Source organism: Schistocerca gregaria, chromosome 1 (assembly GCF_023897955.1).
Source record: "Schistocerca gregaria isolate iqSchGreg1 chromosome 1, iqSchGreg1.2, whole genome shotgun sequence".
NCBI classification, from domain to species: Eukaryota; Metazoa; Arthropoda; class Insecta; order Orthoptera; family Acrididae; genus Schistocerca; species Schistocerca gregaria.
This window is the reverse complement of record NC_064920.1, coordinates 164,044,353-164,066,249: the sequence shown is the minus strand read 5'-3', so window position 1 is coordinate 164,066,249 and position 21,897 is coordinate 164,044,353. Positions and strand designations below refer to the sequence as shown.

The 21,897-nt window shown below is 40.1% G+C and overlaps 1 protein-coding gene across 2 annotated transcripts in view; it reads left to right on the top strand.

Moving 5' to 3' along the window:
• The first annotated feature begins 21,042 nt into the window (after positions 1-21,042).
• Positions 21,043-21,897, top strand: part of LOC126335931 (pre-mRNA-processing factor 19) — a 41,259-nt gene continuing 40,404 nt past the window's right edge. For both annotated transcript variants that reach the window (XM_049999416.1, XM_049999410.1), the window contains exon 1: positions 21,043-21,146. In XM_049999416.1, the coding sequence (XP_049855373.1) occupies positions 21,128-21,146 (19 nt within the window). In that variant the 5' untranslated portion in view covers positions 21,043-21,127. The remainder of the gene's footprint in view (positions 21,147-21,897) is intronic.

Below are 21,897 nucleotides of genomic sequence, written 5' to 3'. Positions count from 1 at the left end.
TTAAAGTGCTTACAGATAGCTTTGTACTCCTTGTTGGTCTGCTCCACTTCCTTATTCACGCACGACCACTGGGGCAAATCGTGTCGATGAGGAACATTAACAACAATCACGTTGGTGTGGGTTAACACTTCGAGAGTCTTCTTCAGTGTCGAAGTAGCTATCTTCCTTTCATTTCTGCTGACGTCGTTTGCTCCGGCCATTACCACTACAAAGTCTCTGTCCGCGAGGGCTGTGCTTTCTTTCTTGATTGATGTTGCAACGTCTCGTAGACCAGCTCCTGACTTAACAGTACCTTGTACTTCAAACTCGTTAATCACACGAGGTCCGCGTTCCGTTAACATAGCTGCTAATCCTCTGGCGTAACTGTCTGAATAAATCTTAATTTTACGTTTTTTCTTGTACCTTACTTCGCTGTTCGCTAAGTTTTGAGTGTCCTGCACCACATTATCAGATGAGTATGCTGATACAGTTTCTATGTCATCTGTGTTTTGAAGCGAATTATATTTGTTATTTAATGGTAACAGAATGTCCTGCCTATGTTTATTGTAAATATGTTTGTAAGAGCTCCTCTTCGATTTTACAGTAACCCATTTACTGCTATGCCTGTTGAGAGCCGTTTTAGTCGTAGCTTCACTTTCTGGCAATCCTTCCATGGGTTTGGAGATAATAAGACATAGCCGATGATCACTCTCTTCCAATTTAAGCTTGAGTCTTCTGTTTTCATCACTCAGAATTTTTGTTTCCTCTCGTAGCTCAGCAATAATTAACAACAGATCATTTTCGGAAGATGAAGCACCAATTTTCACATCTTTGGTCGTTGTTTTACCACGCCATTGCTCTGACTTGTGTGGATTTACTTCATATTTCTCGTACAGTTTTTTTAATTCATCCTGCAAGAGTCCAATGATTTTAAGATATGATAGGTTTTCCTTTTTTATACTGTCGGTCTTCCTTGCTACATCACAAGTACACGTTTCTTGATCATTAAGAGATGCAGCCTTTTGTTTACAATCCGCACAGTTCCACATAGTCGCACAGTTATCGTCGCTTCTCAGGGAAGGATCAACCTTTCCGCAACGAAAATGAAATTTATAGTTACACTGGACACACATGAAGCCACTTTTAACAGGTTTCACGCACTTTTTGCAAGATTGACACTGTATAACATTATTTTCGACAACTTTTACATTCAAAACTTCCGCAACTGACGCCATCTTGACATAGGCAAGTTACAGAAATGGGAATTGTGCTGTACTGCGATTTAGGTCACATCTCACAACAGAAAACCAAAAGTAGTTATATCATAACGCAAGGGGAAGTCATTCTCTGAATGGATGATTATTTCATAAGGCACTTCACAAGGTCCAATTCTGCTCCAGTTTTATTTCTATTTTATGTAAACAATTTACCCCTAAATATATATTCACATGATGTTTTATTCGCTGATGATTCTTCTGATGAAAGCAATGACTCAGAACAAATTCTCTCAACTCTAACAAATGTACTAGTTTTACAAAACTGGTTCCAACTAAATGGATTAAATTGGGTATTGGAAAATCACATTTACTGTAGTTTAAAACTATAAAAGCTAATTAAATGAAACCCACATCAATCACAAAAACCAAGAACTGAAAGAAGTAGGCTGTATAATTTTTAGGAATGCATCTGGACCAAAATTTATCCTTGTCTTCACACATAATTACAACTGCAAGAACCTAATTTTTTTGTCAGTTTTTGAATATTTCCATTTTCAATTAGAGGCTTATACTGAGGTATGTTATATCACAGTTTTGCTATTACAGTGCACCTGCTATTGTACTTAGTTTTTATCTCTGTATAATTTCACATTTTACGAATGCATTAGTCCTTACTGCAACCATTTTTTGCTTTCTTCGAACAAATTAATAATTGTCGTTAGTTTAGTCATCTTGAGTGGTAAGGGCCGATCTGTTATAATTATTTGAGAGGAGGTGAACATCTTACACAAGATCGCTAGTAAACATACTATAATGTAGATTACTAGTTTTGGTAAGCTTAGTTATCTTCAGATCTATGAATGCATTTATGCAATGTGAATTATACAGAGATAAAATTAAGGAAAACAGGAGCTGCATTGCTACAGCAAAATGATGCGACAACAGACCTTGATAAAAGGTTATTACATATTTCCTGTACCAGATGTACAAACACTCATTCTAAAATATTGCTAGGTATGTGGGGGATGAGATTGAATTATGCATCAGAAAATCAAGGTTAAAATCAGAATGATTCCCCAAATGCTCATGTGCCCTACCCAGGGCCATCGCAAGCCCAAATGCCCTGTGTGAGATGCTGAATTGCCGCTCCCCCTCCGTTTTTTTTTTTTTTGCAATGTGTTTGTAGAACTTTATTTAAAGAAATCTATAGGAATGTCAGCAATCAATCGCAATTTTTGTTTTTACTTTTCAGATCTACCTAGGTTTCGGCCACTGAGTAGCCAGTCTCATAGCTTACATCTAAACCGTCATGTTGACAGTTACATTCAGCATGACGGTATAGATGTAAACATAACTCAAAGCATTGAGAATAGCCACACTGTGCCCAAAATCTATGTATATCTGGGAAATAAAAACAAAAATTACGATTGATTGGTGACATTCTCTAAAGATTTGCATAAAACAGTTGCTGGGCACCAGCTCAAAAATGGAGTCAAACCTGATTGAAGAAATCTAGCTAATTTTAATAAGCCTTGTGAATTGAAAAAAATGCTAAAATGTGTGTGACATCTTATGGGGCTTAACTGCTAATGTATAAGTCCCTAAGCTTACACACTGCTTAACTTAAATTATTCTAAGGACAAACACACACACCCACGCCCGAGGGAGGACTCGAACCTCCGCCAGGACCAGCGTCACAGTCCATGACTGCAGCGCCCCAGACCGCTCGGCTAATCCCGCATGGCATAAACTTACAGTTAACGTAAATAAACATTTTTCAATGGTTGTGAACAGATAATATATGCAATGGAAAACAAAATATATTTATAATTTGACGATAATCTGGTTAGAACAATAATATTTACAATAACTATGTAATGTTGAACAAAATGAGAAACAACACAGTCAATAACCTTGACACTGATCGTAATAAAAATTAAAAATTACTAGACAAATCGAACCCTCCTGGCTTTTGCTTGTGCAAACTCTTTCACATGATCTGTGTAATTTTAGTGGTCTGCAAGCTCGTGCTCAATCGATATTGTTGCAAGATCATTCGTTGATCTGAGGTATGTCTTTATCAATTTCAGTTTTGAGAAACTCCTCTCTCCACTTGCAACTGTCACTGGGAGTGTTAGGAGAATTATCAGAAATATGTTAACATTAGGGCAAAAATTATATCTTCCTGTAAACTTCAGAGTTTCTTTTGCACCTATTCCAGGTTTCAACAATACTGAAAGCACTTTTAGTTCTTCCCTCAACTCCAGTGCATCAATGTCGCTTGACTCATGGTGTTGCAAAATCGCTGCGAGTTTTCTACACTTTGTGTCCAGACTGTCAAGAGGTACACTCTTCAGCTCGCTGATGTTGTAGAGGAAATCAAAATAATCACAATGAGATTTCAGGTGACTGAATCTCTCATCCAAAGATGTGGTTACTATATCTAAAAGATAATAGTAGAATTCACTCTTGTAACGTTTTGTATTGGCTTCTTACTTCATCACCGGGAAACACTTATCTATGGTAACGTTAGATCTTCTAGCTCTAATTCTGTAGCCAATTCTTTGGAATCCGTCAAGAAAGACTCAAACTTTTCTTCTGTTCTGCAGGTTTCAAAATATGCTTTCGTTTTTTCAAGCATTTCCATGGCCTCAGAAACATTTGTGTCAATGGTTTGGAGGGTCTTACTGACTACACTGATGTGAAGCAGAACGTCGTACCAGATTACCAGAAAGATGTAATTTTTTATTTGATTCGCAAGTTACGTTGCTTCGTGAGCGGTCATGCTATCGAATTTGAAACCTCAGGGGAGTAAGTGCATCGATGCGACTTTCCCACCTAGTATCGCTCAGTGGCTTTAGCGACAGGTTAGGCAAGTACTTCTTCAAGACAGCCCAACGTCGAACGGAGGACGAGAAGAAATCATACAAGCTTTTCACTGTTGAAAACATGGAAACAGCATATTTAGAAGACATAGCGGCATCGTTTACAACAAGATTCAATGAGTGACTGCTACATGGTACATAAAATGCTCTCTTGTTCATATCTGAAATTCTTTTCTGGAGACCAGACTGCTTTCCTTTCATGTTTGCTCCATTGTCGTACCCTTGCCCTCTCATATTACACAATAGGATTTTTTTATCTTCCAAGAACTTGGGTACGACCTGCGTCAAAGTGGACCATGAAGAATCGGGCACTGGAAGAAATACCAGGAAGTGCTCCCGAATTCGGACATCGTATATCCCGTCGAGTCTTGTCTCCTGGACGAAACGTACCACAACTGTCTTCTGCTCAACTGTTGAAATATCTGGTGTGCAGTACAGAATTATACTGTAATACTTTGCAGATTTCGTCATTAATAGAATGTTGTTGGTTATAGATGGTCCAATAAGATGAATTATTTCATTCTGCGTTTCTTTTCCAAGGTAATGATGACCCTTTTTCTCGCCTTGCTTTGTTCTGTGCAGGTGCTCCATCATCACAGTGTCGAACTTTCCGAATAATTCAAGGAGTTTCAAGAAGTTTCCGTTGTCAGGCTGAATGAGCGTATCTGTACCTCCTCTCAAACGCAGACGTTGCCGACCCAGGAAAAGAATTATTGCTATTAAGCGCTGAAGAACATTTTTCCAATGTTCGCTTTCAGTATTCATAATCCTTTGATGATGGGCGTCGACAGTTGGTGACTTTTTCAGTCCCTCGGAAAACGCGATGCACTTTTTATGTCAATTCAAATCCTCGGTAGACTTCCCGTGACTTTCGAGATACGAAGCAAGGTACCGCCAGTCGCTTATATCGTTCTTTGAAATTTTTACTGTAGATAACGAAAAAAGTTTGCAACAAAAGCAGAACACAGCATCCTTGCTCTTTGAGTACACCAGCCAATGTCTGTTTCCTTCTTCTAACGTCTTCAAAGAACAGCTGTAGTGCACAGGGCTGCAACGCCCGTTGTCCGCGTTTTTAGGACATTCTTCACCTGGCTTAATGCGCTCGGGATGACCTCGCATGATCAAAGTCGTTCAAATGGAGTCGGTAATAATTTCCGGCCATCTTCCGGGATCTGAGTCAATTGTGTCCTCCAGTTTCGGCTCGCCTTGAGTCCCTTCTCCGGTGGTGAGTACTTCGGCTGAGGTTTCTCCGGTATTTTTCGAATCGGGTCGCCTAATTTCAGTTCTGCCTGATGTTTCAATCTCAAAGGTTTCATCACAAAGCAGGTCTTGAGTCGTAACGAGGTCTGTTGAACATGTTGTGGATGACCCACCATCAGCATTATTAGTGTATGCGGTGGTCGCAGTACGGTGTTCGTCAACTTTCTGGTCATGTCCTGAATATAAAGATGTAGCTGCAGTAGCTCCACTAGTTTCTGTACTTTCAGGAACTATTTTTCCACCCTCGCCGCTGTAGGTCGTTCTCTCTTTGGCTTGAAATGTCGTTGTAGTGCATCCCTTTGCTTCTTATCGTCATCTTCCTTCAGCACCCGTCTTTTCCTATATTCACTGACAGACAGTCTTTTTCTACTGTCGGGCATATTTCGATCCAGCCTGTAAAGAACTATTACGTGAAACTAACTGTTGATGTCAGTGTATTAACTTTATTTGCAACACACTTCGCAGACAAACCTGATATTCCACTGCACGTAAACGGAAAATTATATTACTGTAGGATACACTGTTCAGGAGATGAAGTCATAAGAATTGAGTCTTATGAAATTGAATTTCAGGCCGAATTTCACTACAGACGCAGGTGAAAGGGTCAAAGAGTGGGGAGGAAGACAATGGAGAGAGGAAGAATAAGGAGATGGAGTAACATAACAATGCAATAAATACACACCCGGGCATGGACAGGTACTAATGCTAGTCGAAATATATTAACTTACTGCACTGCGACTGTTCACTTAAAAGAACTGACACTCGACATCTGTCGTAATTTTCATGTGTCACTTCTTTCGTCTCTGATTATGGAGTAAGGGGTAAGAAATTATTCATCGCCGTATCACTTCACTTTTCTTCGCTTTATTTTCATTCTAGCTATTGGGACGACGCATGCTTCTTTGCTGACTTGCCAAGTTTTGAAGTGACAGATCATAAGAAAAATCAATTTTCCTATTCTGCAATCATGAAGGAGAAAAATTCTAACTTACGAGTAACGTGCATGCGCAATACTATATAGAAAGCACTTACCTATTACATCCAAAGCTGCAAGAAATTGGAACGCACCAATCCTACTGTTCTTACGAAACGCTATGAAAGTGCTTCTGACCAATCTTGACTCCCTCGGCGAACTACCGAAACGTATTCTGTAGTTTTCGTTGTAGAGAACGCAACACTACCTATTGCCTGGAAAGGCGAAGTGGTGATGCGGCAGTGCCAGGAACTAGGTGACGTGACGAGGTACAGCGAGGCTATGGTTAAACTAGCGCCCAAGATGAAGAAGAAGCAAGAAGCTTACAATTAGTATGTGACCGAGGATACTGATAAATGTGTTATCAGGCAGCAATTTCTATGGCATTACGAACAATAGAAAGAAATACAAACTTTGCGAAAACTGCACAACTTTTGTCTAACAGAAATGAGTTTCAAAGCTAGCAAGGAAAACCTTAGAAGCAATGTTCTGTCTATGGATTTTCGTTTTAGAATGTGTCAAAATTAATGTTTTGTTTTGTGCAGGCGAGAGGGCATTGTTGCTAAAAGACCATACATTCTCAGGTTCTCATCAGATCAAAGCCACCAGTAGTTTACTAAGATGAAATATGGATTCACATGCATTGTACAGTAAATAAGTTAGCAAAGTGATAGTGTGCCAGTAGTATTGTCAAACAAAACTGCCAGTAAGAGTTTAATTGTTGTGAATGAAGGCGGAGACAGGTGTTCCTTGGCTCAAAAACCAAAACGTCCAACTATCACTCAGAAACAGATAGAAAAAATTCAAAAATACATCGAAACCCAACTTATGCCAGGCTTATTAGCAATGTCTTTATCCCTTGTAATTACTCGCAGCGTATTTACCCATTCGGAATACTTCTAGTTATTGTAGGTGATTGACATGTTTAACTGTAGTAATGTTCATCCATTTTTTTCTATAATGTGGGAAGAATAAAACACTCGGTAGCTGCCATTGAAGGGCTCAGCAAAATTATTTCAGGCTTAACACTAACCACAGTAATGAACATTGCATTCGAATTTCCGAATTAGATTTCATATTCTGCAAAATTAGTTGTGAGTAAACGCACAGCGCGTAACAGCCTGGCACCTCTCCACTCATACGAATACTGGCGTGTACGTCAGTCTACTTCCCCCTCTCTGTGCCTTCGGCGTAAACACGACGGTGCTGCCACTGTGGCGAAGAAGAAATTAATCCTCCTCCCACCCCTTGTTCAACAGGGGCGGCCAGCAGGTAGTAGAGGCGCCATGCCACAGTTACTGAAACCTCTCCCTCTGGGGTTTGGTATCGAATCTCCTCTTGGGCATGAATGTTGTGTTTGTCCTAAAAAAGAAAAAGAGGGCGGCAGATTTACCGCCCTTCGTAAAGTTCCGCCCCGTGCGGCCTCACGTTTTGCACGTGCCTTGCCCCGGCCCTGCCCCTACCACTCACGACTATCTGCTTCATTGCGGCCAGGTCACCGCTAAAATGGCAGGTGGTGGCTTGTAGCAGCCAGAAAAATTGACATCTGGCACCGACAACTTTCGGTAGCATATTCATATAATCGGCATGTCAAAGGTTAAAGCCACAACATACACAATGATTCGCCGAATTCTCATGTTTGATACCACTCACTACTGTGTCCTTCACTGCAGCCATGTAACTGCCAGACTGTCATGTGCCCAGGTCGACTTACGCGCCACATTAGGTCTATACGATAGGCTGCTGCTGATGTCATTAAGCCTATATAAGCGAGAAACCGTAGCAGCCCTGGCAATCAGTGAACTCCTGACGACGATGGCGGAGATGGTAATCGAAATCTCGAGGATTTTATTCGAACTGACGTGGCTTGAAAAGTGAGAACGTTTTATTCATGTCTGCCATCGTGAAAGACTCCGGGGACACAAGAGTACATGAGCACATCAGCAACATCTCTCAGCACCAATTGTCAATTTTCTGGCCAGTACTGGCCGCCACATGACAGTCTGGCAGTTACATGGCTGCAGTGAAGGACACAGTAGTGAGTGGTATCAAACATGAGAATTTGGCGAATCATTGTGTATGTTGTGGCTTTAACCTTGACATGCCGATGCACTATCATCTCATCCCTCACATACCTGCCAATGTTTTAGAACAGAACGAAAGCTTTCCACTGTCAAGGCCTTCGTTAACACAAACACACACACACACACACACACACACACACACACACACACACACACGCGCGCGCAGACACACACACACACACACACACACACACACACACACACACACACACAAGCACCTAAGCGCGCGCGCTCGCACAACTCGCACGCACAACTGCTGTCTCAGGCAGCTGGTTTCAGTATCTCTAGATTGCTGTTGTGTGTGCTAGTTGCGTTTGCGCGCGCGCGCGCATGTATGTCTGTCGCTTGTTGTTAACGAAGGCCTTAATGGCAGAAAGCTTTAATTGTGAGAGTCATTTTGTTGTGCCAATCTGCAACTCAGCATCTCCACTACACGGTGAGTAGCAACTTTCCTTTCCATAAGTGTTACATTCCATTCTATATTTTTCATTGTTTAATGTCTTTGTATGTACGTATTTTTGCAAGCAGATATATGTTAATGTTTTGAAATGATGTTTCAGTTCCCATTACTTTATCTCACAAAACTGTTCAAGAACATACATCATGTAATTTGCTCCAGCCATTAATAAACTTTATCAGAGTTTCCAGAATGAGATTTTCACTCTGCAGCGGAGTGTGCGCTGATATGAACTCGGGACCTTTGCCCTCTGGAAACATCCCCCAGGCTGTGGCTAAGCCATGTCTCTGCAATATCCTTTCTTTCAGGAGTGCTAGTTCTGCAAGGTTCGCAGAAGAGCTTCTGTAAAGTTTGGAAGGTAGGAGACGAGATACTGGCAGAAGTAAAGCTGTGAGTACGGGGCGTGAGTCGTGCTTCGGTAGCTCAGATGGTAGAGCACTTGCCCGCGAAAGGCAAAGGTCCCGAGTTCGAGTCTCGGTCGGGCACACAGTTTTAATCTGCCAGGAAGTTTCATATAAGCACACACTACTGCAGAGTGAAAATCTCATTCTGGAAACATCCCCCAGGCTGTGGCTAAGCCATGTCTCTGCAATATCCTTTCTTTCAGGAGTGCTAGTTCTGCAAGGTTCGCAGAAGAGCTTCTGTAAAGTTTGGAAGGTAGGAGACGAGATACTGGCAGAAGTAAAGCTGTGAGTACCGGGCGTGAGTCGTGCTTCGGTAGCTCAGATGGTAGAGCACTTGCCCGCGAAAGGCAAAGGTCCCGAGTTCGAGTCTCGGTCGGGCACACAGTTTTAATCTGCCAGGAAGTTTCATATAAGCACACACTACTGCAGAGTGAAAATCTCATTCTGGAAACATCCCCCAGGCTGTGGCTAAGCCATGTCTCTGCAATATCCTTTCTTTCAGGAGTGCTAGTTCTGCAAGGTTCGCAGAAGAGCTTCTGTAAAGTTTGGAAGGTAGGAGACGAGATACTGGCAGAAGTAAAGCTGTGAGTACCGGGCGTGAGTCGTGCTTCGGTAGCTCAGATGGTAGAGCACTTGCCCGCGAAAGACAAGGGTCCCGAGTTCGAGTCTCGGTCGGGCACACAGTTTTAATCTGCCAGGAAGTTTCATATCAGCGCACACTCCGCTGCAGAGTGAAAATCTCATTCTGGAAACATCCCCCAGGCTGTGGCTAAGCCATGTCTCTGCAATATCCTTTCTTTCAGGAGTGCTAGTTCTGCAAGGTTCGCAGAAGAGCTTCTGTAAAGTTTGGAAGGTAGGAGACGAGATACTGGCAGAAGTAAAGCTGTGACACACAGTTTTAATCTGCCAGGAAGTTTCATATCAGCGCACACTCCGCTGCAGAGTGAAAATCTCATTCTGGAAACATCCCCCAGGCTGTGGCTAAGCCATGTCTCTGCAATATCCTTTCTTTCAGGAGTGCTAGTTCTGCAAGGTTCGCAGAAGAGCTTCTGTAAAGTTTGGAAGGTAGGAGACGAGATACTGGCAGAAGTAAAGCTGTGAGTACCGGGCGTGAGTCTTGCTTCGGTAGCTCAGATGGTAGAGCACTTGCCCGCGAAAGGCAAAGGTCCCGAGTTCGAGTCTCGGTCGGGCACACAGTTTTAATCTGCCAGGAAGTTTCATATAAGCACACACTACTGCAGAGTGAAAATCTCATTCTGGAAACATCCCCCAGGCTGTGGCTAAGCCATGTCTCTGCAATATCCTTTCTTTCAGGAGTGCTAGTTCTGCAAGGTTCGCAGAAGAGCTTCTGTAAAGTTTGGAAGGTAGGAGACGAGATACTGGCAGAAGTAAAGCTGTGTACCGGGCGTGAGTCGTGCTTCGGTAGCTCAGATGGTAGAGCACTTGCCCGCGAAAGGCAAAGGTCCCGAGTTCGAGTCTCAGTCGGGCACACAGTTTTAATCTGCCAGGAAGTTTCATATCAGCGCACACTCCGCTGCAGAGTGAAAATCTCATTCTGGAAACATCCCCCAGGCTATGGCTAAGCCATGTCTCTGCAATATCCTTTCTTTCAGGAGTGCTAGTTCTGCAAGGTTCGCAGAAGAGCTTCTGTAAAGTTTGGAAGGTAGGAGACGAGATACTGGCAGAAGTAAAGCTGTGTACCGGGCGTGAGTCGTGCTTCCGTAGCTCAGATGGTAGAGCACTTGCCCGCGAAAGGCAAAGGTCCCGAGTTCGAGTCTCGGTCGGGCACTAATCTGCCAGGAAGTTTTAACAGAGTTGGTTTCCAGTTCCAGTACTTCACTCCAACTACACTGAAGAGCCATAGAAACTGGTACACCTGCTTAATATCGTGTAGGGCCCCAACACACACACACAAAAATCTTGATAAGCTGCAATTATAACTGCAGTAACTGATTTAACAACTACGCCAGACACTTGTTGTCTTATATAGACGTTGCTGACTGCAGCAACGTATTCTGGCTGCCGAGATACCTCTGTATTTGAATATTCATGCCTATACAAGTTTCTTTGGCGCTTCAGTGAATTTGTATCACAACTGGTATCTCATAACCTCACTTTCATTGTTCACTATGAAAGAGGCCCGTCCTATTTGCCATGAGGGTTTCAAGAAGTGTAAAGGAAGTTGCGAATTTGATAAATGTAGTCAACATTTGTAGTATTGCTGTAACCATATTCTTTGTAAGTCTTTTCTTTTGACCACATATGTTGGTCAGAGGGGTTATTTCTTCTGAAGAGAGTAGCAGCCTGTGTTAGACAATCTGGCTTTGTACCTGGTTATAAAAGGATAGAAGCCGGCATGCCGTGTAGTGGAGGCAGCACTATTTAAAAAATGATTTTGGAGGAAATGGGATGATACGAATGCAAGAACGACAAAAGCCAATTTTTGAGATAATCCAACCTCTTTATATTTGTTCAAATGGCTCTGAGCATTATAGAACTAAACATCTGAGGTCATCAGTCTCCTAGAACTTAGAACTACTTAAAACCTAACTAACCTAAGGACATTACATACATCCATACCTGAGGCAGGATTCGAACCTGCGACTGTAGCGGTCGCGCGAATCCAGACTAAAGCACCTAGAACAGCTTGGCAACATTGGCCAGCTTTATATTTGTAATTGTGTAGTTTCTTATTGTTAGGTCATTGTATACAGTTAGGAAGTTTGCTGTAGAAATTTTATAGTGAAGCACATCAATTTGTCTGATAGTTGAAACAAGTGTGAAGAAAGGCAACAGTACACAAGACAGTTATTAGGAATTATTTTTGTTAACATGTATAGGTGTGAATCTTGATGAAAAACTGTACTGTTGTTAAGGCTTAATGAAGCATTGTTATACTTGGAATCTTGGTTCTCATTTTTCAATCGTGATGTTAAGTCCCTCATTTTTCATTCTTTACTTTCATGACTGTGTTTCCATACTCTCATTGCACATCACGAGTTTTATATTCAAAAGCATTTTTATGGAAATTGGGAAAGTTCTGTCGTGTATTGCACATCACAAGCACAAAAAATGAAATTTGATTTTTGACAGTCTCGTTATTGTCTTCATAGTGGCAGGTTACAGTGCAAGCAAGCGATCTGTGCAAACAAGTATGCTAATAAATGTAATTATCATCAAACTCATGTCCAAGGTACAGGGATTGTCAGAGTGTTTTTGGGAAAATATCAGTATCGTTTCTAAGTAGTAATATCAGTAAAAAATTTCATTAAAGTACTATTTTACGAATTTTCAAGTAGTTTGATCAGAAAGTCAGATGCATTAATTTTTATATCCATTTTTCTGTAATTATAATGACAGTTCTGGTGTAGTTATTGTTTACAACAATAAGATAAAAATTAACTATATTCTGGGCCAACATTTTAAGTGAGTGATTTGTTTTGCAGTCAGATAGCATATGTAAAGTTAATTGAAAACCGATTTTGCTCTCACACACAAAGTATCTGATATGTTAACTAGTCTGGATTTCGTATCATATAGTGTGAGATCCACATATTTCCATTCAAAATAAAATTTTAACCCAGTTCTCTTCCATACAATGATATTTACATGTATCGATATCAAAATATGTTTTATGTATTCCTCAGATATGAATGAGACACTTACAAACATGAGTATGAATATATTTCAAGTACTGGGCTTATTCAGAGTGACATGATGTGATGTTCTGTCCAGTGTGAATACCCCCTGATGTGATGGTGATATGATGTGATGGAACATAATATGACACGATGATCCATTGAAGTCTGGCATGAATTGTCGTACACTCTGCTGTGACTAAGTTCCAATGTGTGAAGACCTACATGAGCCTTTCCTACAATAGGAATTTCTTGTTGCCACGCCACTTTCTTCCTTATGATTAATTATTTATGCAAAGCTTTGCTATTTCAGTCATGGGTGGGTACTAACACTATAATCCAATACTTGTTACAAAAACAATTGGATACTCGATCAGCTTGCCATAAAGTGAATAATATCACTGAATGCTGCTCTGTTTAATGATTGCTTGACATCAATTATGAAATGGGGAATTCAATAACATTCGTTTCTTTGTCAAATTCAAGGCAATTAGATCTTGCCAGCAACTCTAAAATTCTGGGTAAACAACATAGTCACTGTTACAACAGTTTTTGAGGCGTACCTGCATACTCAAATCTTTTCAGTGTATTCACCATACACCATGAAAAACAGTAACCACATTCTATCAAGATGATTCTGCACAGGATCACTACTACAGGCTAGAACATGATCGGAACTTATGGTTATTCAAAATTCATACACCAAACACAGATCAAATTAGGTTTCAGTTGTTAATGACCAATGGCTGCTTAACAAAAATTTAAGGTTTTCCCAACCCAATACTAACAATAAAGAAACATTGAACTGATCAGTAACTCTAACTTTGTTCAACACTGAATATAACCTGAGTACTCTCACGAGAATCTCTAACTTAACTTCAGAAAATTTTTCAAGGAAACCTGACACCCTTTCTGTTGTAAACAAGAGGCCAAGCTCTCAGGCTGACTTACCCAATCTCAGTGTGATGACACGACTGTGCCCAGATCTAAACAAACACTCACAATAAGGCTGTTTTAATAAGCCCTGATCAAAACCATACTGTCATAAGACCTGTATTAAAGTTTCAGCGACCAGAAAATTTGAAGAAATGAGTAGCACTGCTGACACTTTACAACTAACACATTATGTGAGGTGAAACTCTAATGATGGCAACTTATTTACAATGTGAGTAAAACAGGTGCATGGTTCAGCTTTTCACTGTCGTTCATAGTGGTCGCCAGCATTGCGCATGACCCATTGGCAGCGATGAGGAAGTTGTAAGATATCTTTAGCACTTAAGCAGGTCTAGTTGTATTGATAGTTAAAGTGGAGTGGCCTGTTTCCCAGTTAATCTCTGTTCTGAAGAAAATGCCATGATGTACTTTCTTTATGAAATTGAAAACATAGAGGCTCAAACAAAACATCAAAACGATGGTAGGGTACTACAGAAAATGTCTTTATCTAAGCTGTACATGTTTGGAACACAGCCTGCGACCAGAAAGAAACGACAACACTGTAAAAGGACTTCTTATGGGGTAGTAGACGATATTAAACTTGAATAAAATATATTATGTGACAGTGACGGCTAACTACCACCTACTACTGAATCAAAAGCGATATTGTAAATAACTTGTATTTATTGTAAATTATCTCACGATAGAAATTAGATCGTATTGAACAAATCATCAATGAAAACAAATTAAACAAATTGTACATTGTTCTTAGATATACTACACTGGTAAACTTGGCTCTCAGCTCTTAATGTTAAGTTGATGCAAAGTTAGATTTAATTATGCCCCTCGATAAGCAAATGGTAACTGCGATCTGACTGCATTCCTATAATCTCAATGTTGAGTTGATGCGAAATTAAATTTAATTATGCCCATGGATAAGCAAATGGTAAATGCGATCTGCCTGCGTTCGTATACTCTCAATGTTAAGTTGATGCGAAGTTAGATTTAATTATGCCCCTGGATAATCAAATGGTAAATGTGATCTGACTGCACTCCTATAATCTCTTTTGTGTCTGAAACAATACACACTTTGGACACCACCACCAAGAAACAAACCAAACAACATGCAAAAAGACAGATAACCAATAACGAATCGTACGTAAAACTGCATGGATGCTCAGTGGATGGCAAGAACACGATCCAACAACTATTTCTGAACTTTCCTGCCGCTGCTGCAAGTTTTACAATACAGTCTACCAGCGTGCTGGCTCCGTCGATACTGCTGGGGCGACGACCGCAGCTACGAAGTCGCTGAATTAAGATAAGGCTCTCAAATATCTAGAGCGAAATAAACTACTCAGAAACTACTAATACCACAAGCCCTATATTTCCTCTAAATAGTATACAATGCTTTCAAGACTGGCTCAACAACCTTTAAGGTGCAACCCAGTGTGTCTTGTGCTAACGTGCAATACCAGTCTGATAGCTCTGTGCACTGGTTGACTACATTCAATGGTGACTGCCAGCCTACAAGGCGGAATCAACTGCAATTATATTAGTAGTCAATGCAATATCTATCGTGGACGCTGATGTCCTACTGTAGCTGCAGACTCTACATCATACACAGCACAGTATTCAGAATCTAAGTCCCTATCTCAGAGCTACCGAACTTTGCGACTGTCCACTTTCACGGCACAAACGCTCTCCCCCTGCCTCGCTCTGCACGATGCTCTTGCGATAATCTTGCCGCCAAACTCTAATCAGCCAATCCTGACGCTGCAAAGGCCTCCCACATCTCCCTCGCGGGGTGATACAATTTCTCCACCTATCCAAAAATTTCTCTGTTCAAACAGCGGGCGTTGACCCTCAGCGTTTCCCGCACTTTCTGATGCACTGCCCAATCAGAGCTCAGCCCATTTGCCGCTAAAACAGCGCGCGACCGGGTGGCGCCAGCGCGTAAGTTGGACGCACTCTGTCTGCTCGACATTTTCCCTCTCTCTCTCACCTGGCCGCCGGCGGCGTTCCTTTTGATGCTTGCAGGTCATTGGCCTCACCCCCTAGGACTCCTGGACCCTGCATGATGCTCTTCCGGCGCTCACCGGCCGTCACCTCCCCGCCTCCACTGGCAAATCCACTTTACTTACACCTACAGCATGCAACTAAATATTATCATTACCAAAGCCCGTATTATTTGAGACATGTGCTTAATCATCACGTATCTCTCTTTCTAATCCACCTAATAAGACTAATTAACGATTATATGGGTTTATTTATTCCAAATCTCAAGAATAATCTGCGAAATGAATGTCACGAATGAAAGCCATCTTTCAACACTTTCTGCAAGACCCATCAGTCATTTTCCACGACAATGCTCAGGCCCACATGGTGCAAGTTGTGACTGATTTGTTCGATCAGTGAGGCTGGGTAGTGCTGTACCATCTACTACACTCCCTGGAGTTAAGCCTTCGTGGCTCCAACTTGATTCCTAAATTGAAGGCAGCACTTCATGGCATTCACTATGAAACTATTACAAAGCTTCTTTGGGCAATAACACGCTCACTCAAAGTATCAATATAATTGATACTGCTAAGGGTATCCTATGACTTTCACATTGCTGGCAATATATTGCTGGGGATGGACGAAAATAAAGGACGGTAAAACTTTGATACACGTATCTAGCTTCTACAAATTGTAAACTAACAATTAGCATTCTTGAAGTTGCAACCCTTTAACCAGACAGTCGTTGGATTATCTTCCAGCGGCCAGCTGCAGGTTTGTTATAGACTCAGTGGCACAGGTATTTCCACAGCTGGGAACATCTGACACCCACAGTTTCCAGCCCCCTTGTACCCTCATTCAGCGTTTAACAAGTTTGCTAAACGATTTACATCAAGAAATAAGACAGTCTATTCATACACCTTTGATCTATTTATTCTTATGAAATAACTGTTGATCGATGCATAAGGCAACACTCTTTTATTTAACTTGTGATCACTGCCATGTAACTTTTGGCATGTTACAGACTTTAGGCCAGTTCACACTGGCTGTAATGTCACATCACATCAGAATATTCCACAGAGCATTTCAAATGGCGGCATTCACACAGGCCATAATGTCACATCGTCTGAAGGTTTCTTGGTAAGAAAATTTTGATGGTGGCGTCGACTGCTAACATCAGAAGTTAAACTATTTTTGCCACACTCACACTTTTCATATTACTGGATTTTGTCCTTATGTTTCTTATTAATCTCTGTTTTATTATTGTGCTTTGCTTTTGTGATAAATTTCAGATTCCCATGACGACTTTGATATTTTCCTCATTGAGTGTTCTTCCACCAGTAAGATCAGATATCTGAAAGCGAAATTGTATTTTAGGTTTTATAGTAATATAACGCAGTGACGCCCACACTGTATACGAATAGGAACATAAATTGATGCTGCAATTTTAGTTAAATAACACTTTCACAGAAAACATCAGCTCTTATGAAGAAGAAATATACAGTTGGGTTGGTTTGGTCTGTTTGGGGGAGGAGACCAGACATGAGGTCATCAGTCTCATTGGATTAGTGAAGGATGGCGAAGGTAGTCAGCCATGCCCTTTCAAAGGAACCATCCCAGCATTTACCTGGAGCGATTTAGGGAAATCACCAAAAACCTAAATCAGGATGGCCGGACATGGAATTGAACCGTCATCCTCCCGAATGCGGGTCCAGTGTGCTAGCCACTGCGCCACCTTGCTTTGTAGTATATAGTTGTTTATGATGTTATTAGTTATGTAAACAAATAATTGACAAGGTAAGCGAGCTCTAGTAACTCTCCTGTAAATATTGTTTGATGTGTATACATATTTGCTAACAAATAAACGTCTTTGTTTTAAAATACAATATTATTTCTCGTCTCAGCAGTTTTCTATAAAAAATTTATAAAGAACATACATTATGAAGTTTGTCATTAATACAGTTTATCTTTGTCATTTCCTGAAGTCCTTTTTGTGTAATGGACAGTAAGTAATAACGAAACTTTCATCATTTGGTGTTGTAAATTGACATGACGTGACCTGACATCCAATGTGTATACAACCTGATCCGATGACTTGATTTGACATGATGGCCAGTCTGAACTGATATTCTGACTTGGCCTTATGACACATAGCGCCTGTGGTGAGGTTCTTGTTGCAAAAAACAGAATGTTGTTGTTAGTGTTCCATGTGGTGTTATAGCTTTCCTTATGGCTGTGTCCTTCTATTTAATCAAAGACGTAATAAGAGACATAAAATTTAAAATATTTCTTCATTCATCCTGAGTTAATTATATAATAAGGATATATCTTCAATTCACTGAGTAAGTACTGTGGGAACAAGATTTTCCTTCCTCTACCCACTCTTTCACGCAAAATCACATTTTATGTTTTTTTCTTTTTCTTTTATAATACAAGTAAATAGGCTGCCAAAGCAGTGCATCTTCATGTGACCTCGACATTTCCAGTGAAAATGGAAAACGTTGGAAGATGGGCAGAGATATCATTTTGCATTATACCAGATTGAGGTCACTCGCTGAATTTCAGCTTCATGTTTGTTAAAACTTATGACTTTCTACCCACTACAGAAGGCAGAAAACATACACGATGTTCAAATGAGTTTTACTATTTGTGCACGAAAATAGTTCGTCATAATTGAAGTAAAGAGGACTGACAACAGCTAGAACAATGTTTCAAAAGAACACAAGTTTCTTCACATCAATTATACATTTCAGTGTGAAAGTATTTTTCTACAGTGTGTGGAAATGAAATGTAGTCAGTAAACATTAATCAGAAGAGGAGAATAGTAGCTCTTGAAATACAGTGATACAGAAAAATGCTGAAGATTAGGTCTGTAGATAGAATAACTAAAGGGGACAGGAAATAGAACTGTTGGGAATAGAAACTTTTGGCACAATTTGTGTAAAAAAAGAAATACATGAATGGGATATGTCCTGAGGCATTAAGAAATAGTTAATTACTGAAGGGAAGTGTGAGAGGTTAAAGTTGTACAAGGAGACCAATGCCTAACTACAGTAAACAGTTTCATGTGAATGTAGACTATGGATGTGTACAAGTTTAATGCCTGATAACATATAGTGTCAAGTCATTGTCTTCATGTGCAGTGGACTCGCCACAATAAAAAAGAAATGATATACTGTTTTTCTAAAGATGTATTTAATAAAATATGTTGCAATGAATACATAATTGAGACACAACTGATTTCTTTAAAAAAAACCGAACTGCAGCATCATAGTTATGTGTACTATTCTGCTTGATGAATGCTTCAATTCTTCATGATTGCTATGAAGATATTAACAGGTATCCACAAGGATAGGCTAGTGTAGAAAGATGTCTCCCATTTGCAAGAAGGGTGTTAGGACAGATGTGCATAATTATTGGCCTGTATCATTGATTTCAATCTGTTGTAGAAATATGAAACATTTTATATGTTCACGAATTACTACGTTTTTGGAGATGAATACCTGCTCTATAAAAACCAACATGGATTCTGCAAACAGAGATCTTGCAAAATTCAGCATGTCTTGTTCCTCCATGTACGCAACAGCAATCAGGTTGATACCGTATTCCTTGACTTTAGAAAGACTATTGATATTGTCCCACACAGTTAGTTGGTGAAAAAATAAATGTTTACCGAGTATCAGGCCAGATTTGTGACTGGAGTGAAGACTTCCTTACAAATGGAACTCAGAACTTACCTCTTAATAGAATAACATCGACAAATGTAAAGATTATTTCCGGAGTACCCCAATGAAATTTGAAAGGATCATTAATATTTACAATATAGGCCCTTTATAATTGATCTAGTAGAAAGCATTGGGAGATGATTATCTATAAACGAGCAGTAACGTCAGAAAACAGTATCGATTTGCAGATCGACCTACAGAGGATTGATGAATGGTACGGGCTCTGATAGTTGACCTTGAACATGAACAAATGTTACATATTGTATGTATTCAGAGAAAGAAACCCACTAACATACAACTACACTATTGGTAACAGATTTCGGAAAACAGTATCTACCGTAAAATATCTAGAAATAACTATCCAATGTGACATTAAGTGGAATAAGCACATAAATCAAATGGTAGTAAACGCAGATGCCAGACTGAGAATGATAGGTGGAACCTTAAGGAAATGTAGCTCTACACTAAGGAAAGGTTACAATGTGTTTGTTCGAATGATGTTTCAGTTTTGTTCATTAATCTGGATTCCTTAGCAGGTAAGACTGGAAGAAAAGATAGAGAGGATCTAACTAAGATCATTGTGTTTTATGAAGGGATCGCTTTATCGGCGCCAGAGTGTGACAGAATTGCTCAACAAACTCCAAAGGCAGACACTTCAAAAGAGAGCTGTGTGTCACGCAGAGGTTTACTATTGAAATTTCGAGAGAGCACTTTCCAGGAATAGTCTGACAACATACATCTCATGAAATGACCGTTAAGGCAAGACTCGAGAAATTAGATCTAATACAGAGGATTGCTGACAGTTATTCTTTCCACACATTTTCGAGAATGGAACTGGGATAGGGGATCAGTTTGGGGTAACGGAAGTATCCTCCGCTTCAAACTGATAGGTTGCTAGCGAGTATGATAGAGATGTAGAATTGTCTTTGGACTGAATACCACAACAACAACTTGTAAAATAAATACTACTCAATCTTAAACTGCAGTATACTTATTGTTTGAACTATTTTGTTTAACGTATGTCTATTTAGTTGATTTGACATTGCTTGGAGATACTACGGATAGTCTGGCTGCCTGAAATCACTGTTGCTCAATAAGCTCCACCCAGGAGGCACATGTAGGGTATTTTAAAGTTATACCTATGGACATGAGTCACTGATTGCAATAAAAGATGATGATGATGATGTGTTCTGCTGGCAAAACTCTGTCCAAAATCTAAATATCTAGATGTTTGAATACTTTTTCAAATTCACTGTGAATAAAACTTGTGATACCTTCTTTACACTCATACTGACGTTTCAGATGATTGGAAGAGATCAGAAGTTGCTCTGTACGCTGTGCTCGATTAAGTTTTGCATTTCAGTCTCTCAGTATTGACAGCTATATGTTGTTAATATATCAAATCACAAGCTTTTGATATGGCGTTATGTACTTGTTCTTTGTTTCGCTTCTGCTATTGCAAAAATGAATATCTCTTCCAAAGCAGATTAGCTTTGATTATATTTGCGTTTGTATGATGTGTTTAACTGCGGTATTAGTTGATCTTTGCTGCCGGTAACATTTGTAAAACAAAAATGGCGCTATGTTGTGCGAGTAAGTGGTTGTGTATACTAAGTTCACTTCGTTATTTGTTTGTGACGTTTGTTAAATAACCATTCGCGGTTGTAGGAACGTGATTTTGTAAAATGTATGCAATATCAGCCATATATTGTCGCTGTTAGAAGGTCAACCGTTTTCGTTTTCTAATTCCAGTGTTGTTATGCCATGCAGAAGGTTACCGAGTGTATCTGAGTGTAAACTACAAAAACGTTTGGCCTTTGTTTGCGTTAAACGTACGAAATTCAGATGATGTTTGTACTGTTGTATGCGTAAATTTTGAAAGCGTTGTGTACTATGTTTACTCTTTGACCGGGTGGTTTCGTACGAAGATTTGAGTTAGACAAACAAGATAACTGTTCGGAATTTGCTGTATATGACAAGATCCGCTGCATGCTCAGAAGTGAATAGTTATATTCCTTGAGCACTGTGTAATCGGTCAGGAAAAGTACCGTTCTAATCATTCATTCGGGTTACGATATCTGGAAACAGTTAATGCCCTCTGCTCGATGTACTCGTAGCCCTTGCCTATTTCTTTGCACTCGGTGTCGTGTACCACTTTTTGTGTTAATGAGTGTTACATGGTAGTGATATGTTTGCATTTTACTTTAAGGAAGGAAGATAATTTGTAGGTGTTTTTAAAAGGAGACTTGAGAATTGTTTTCAGTGTCCAGAGGTCTTTGAATTATTTATTTCTTTGTAGTTTAATAGCTGTTAGGTTGGTGGTTTGTTAGTAAGTAGCTGTACT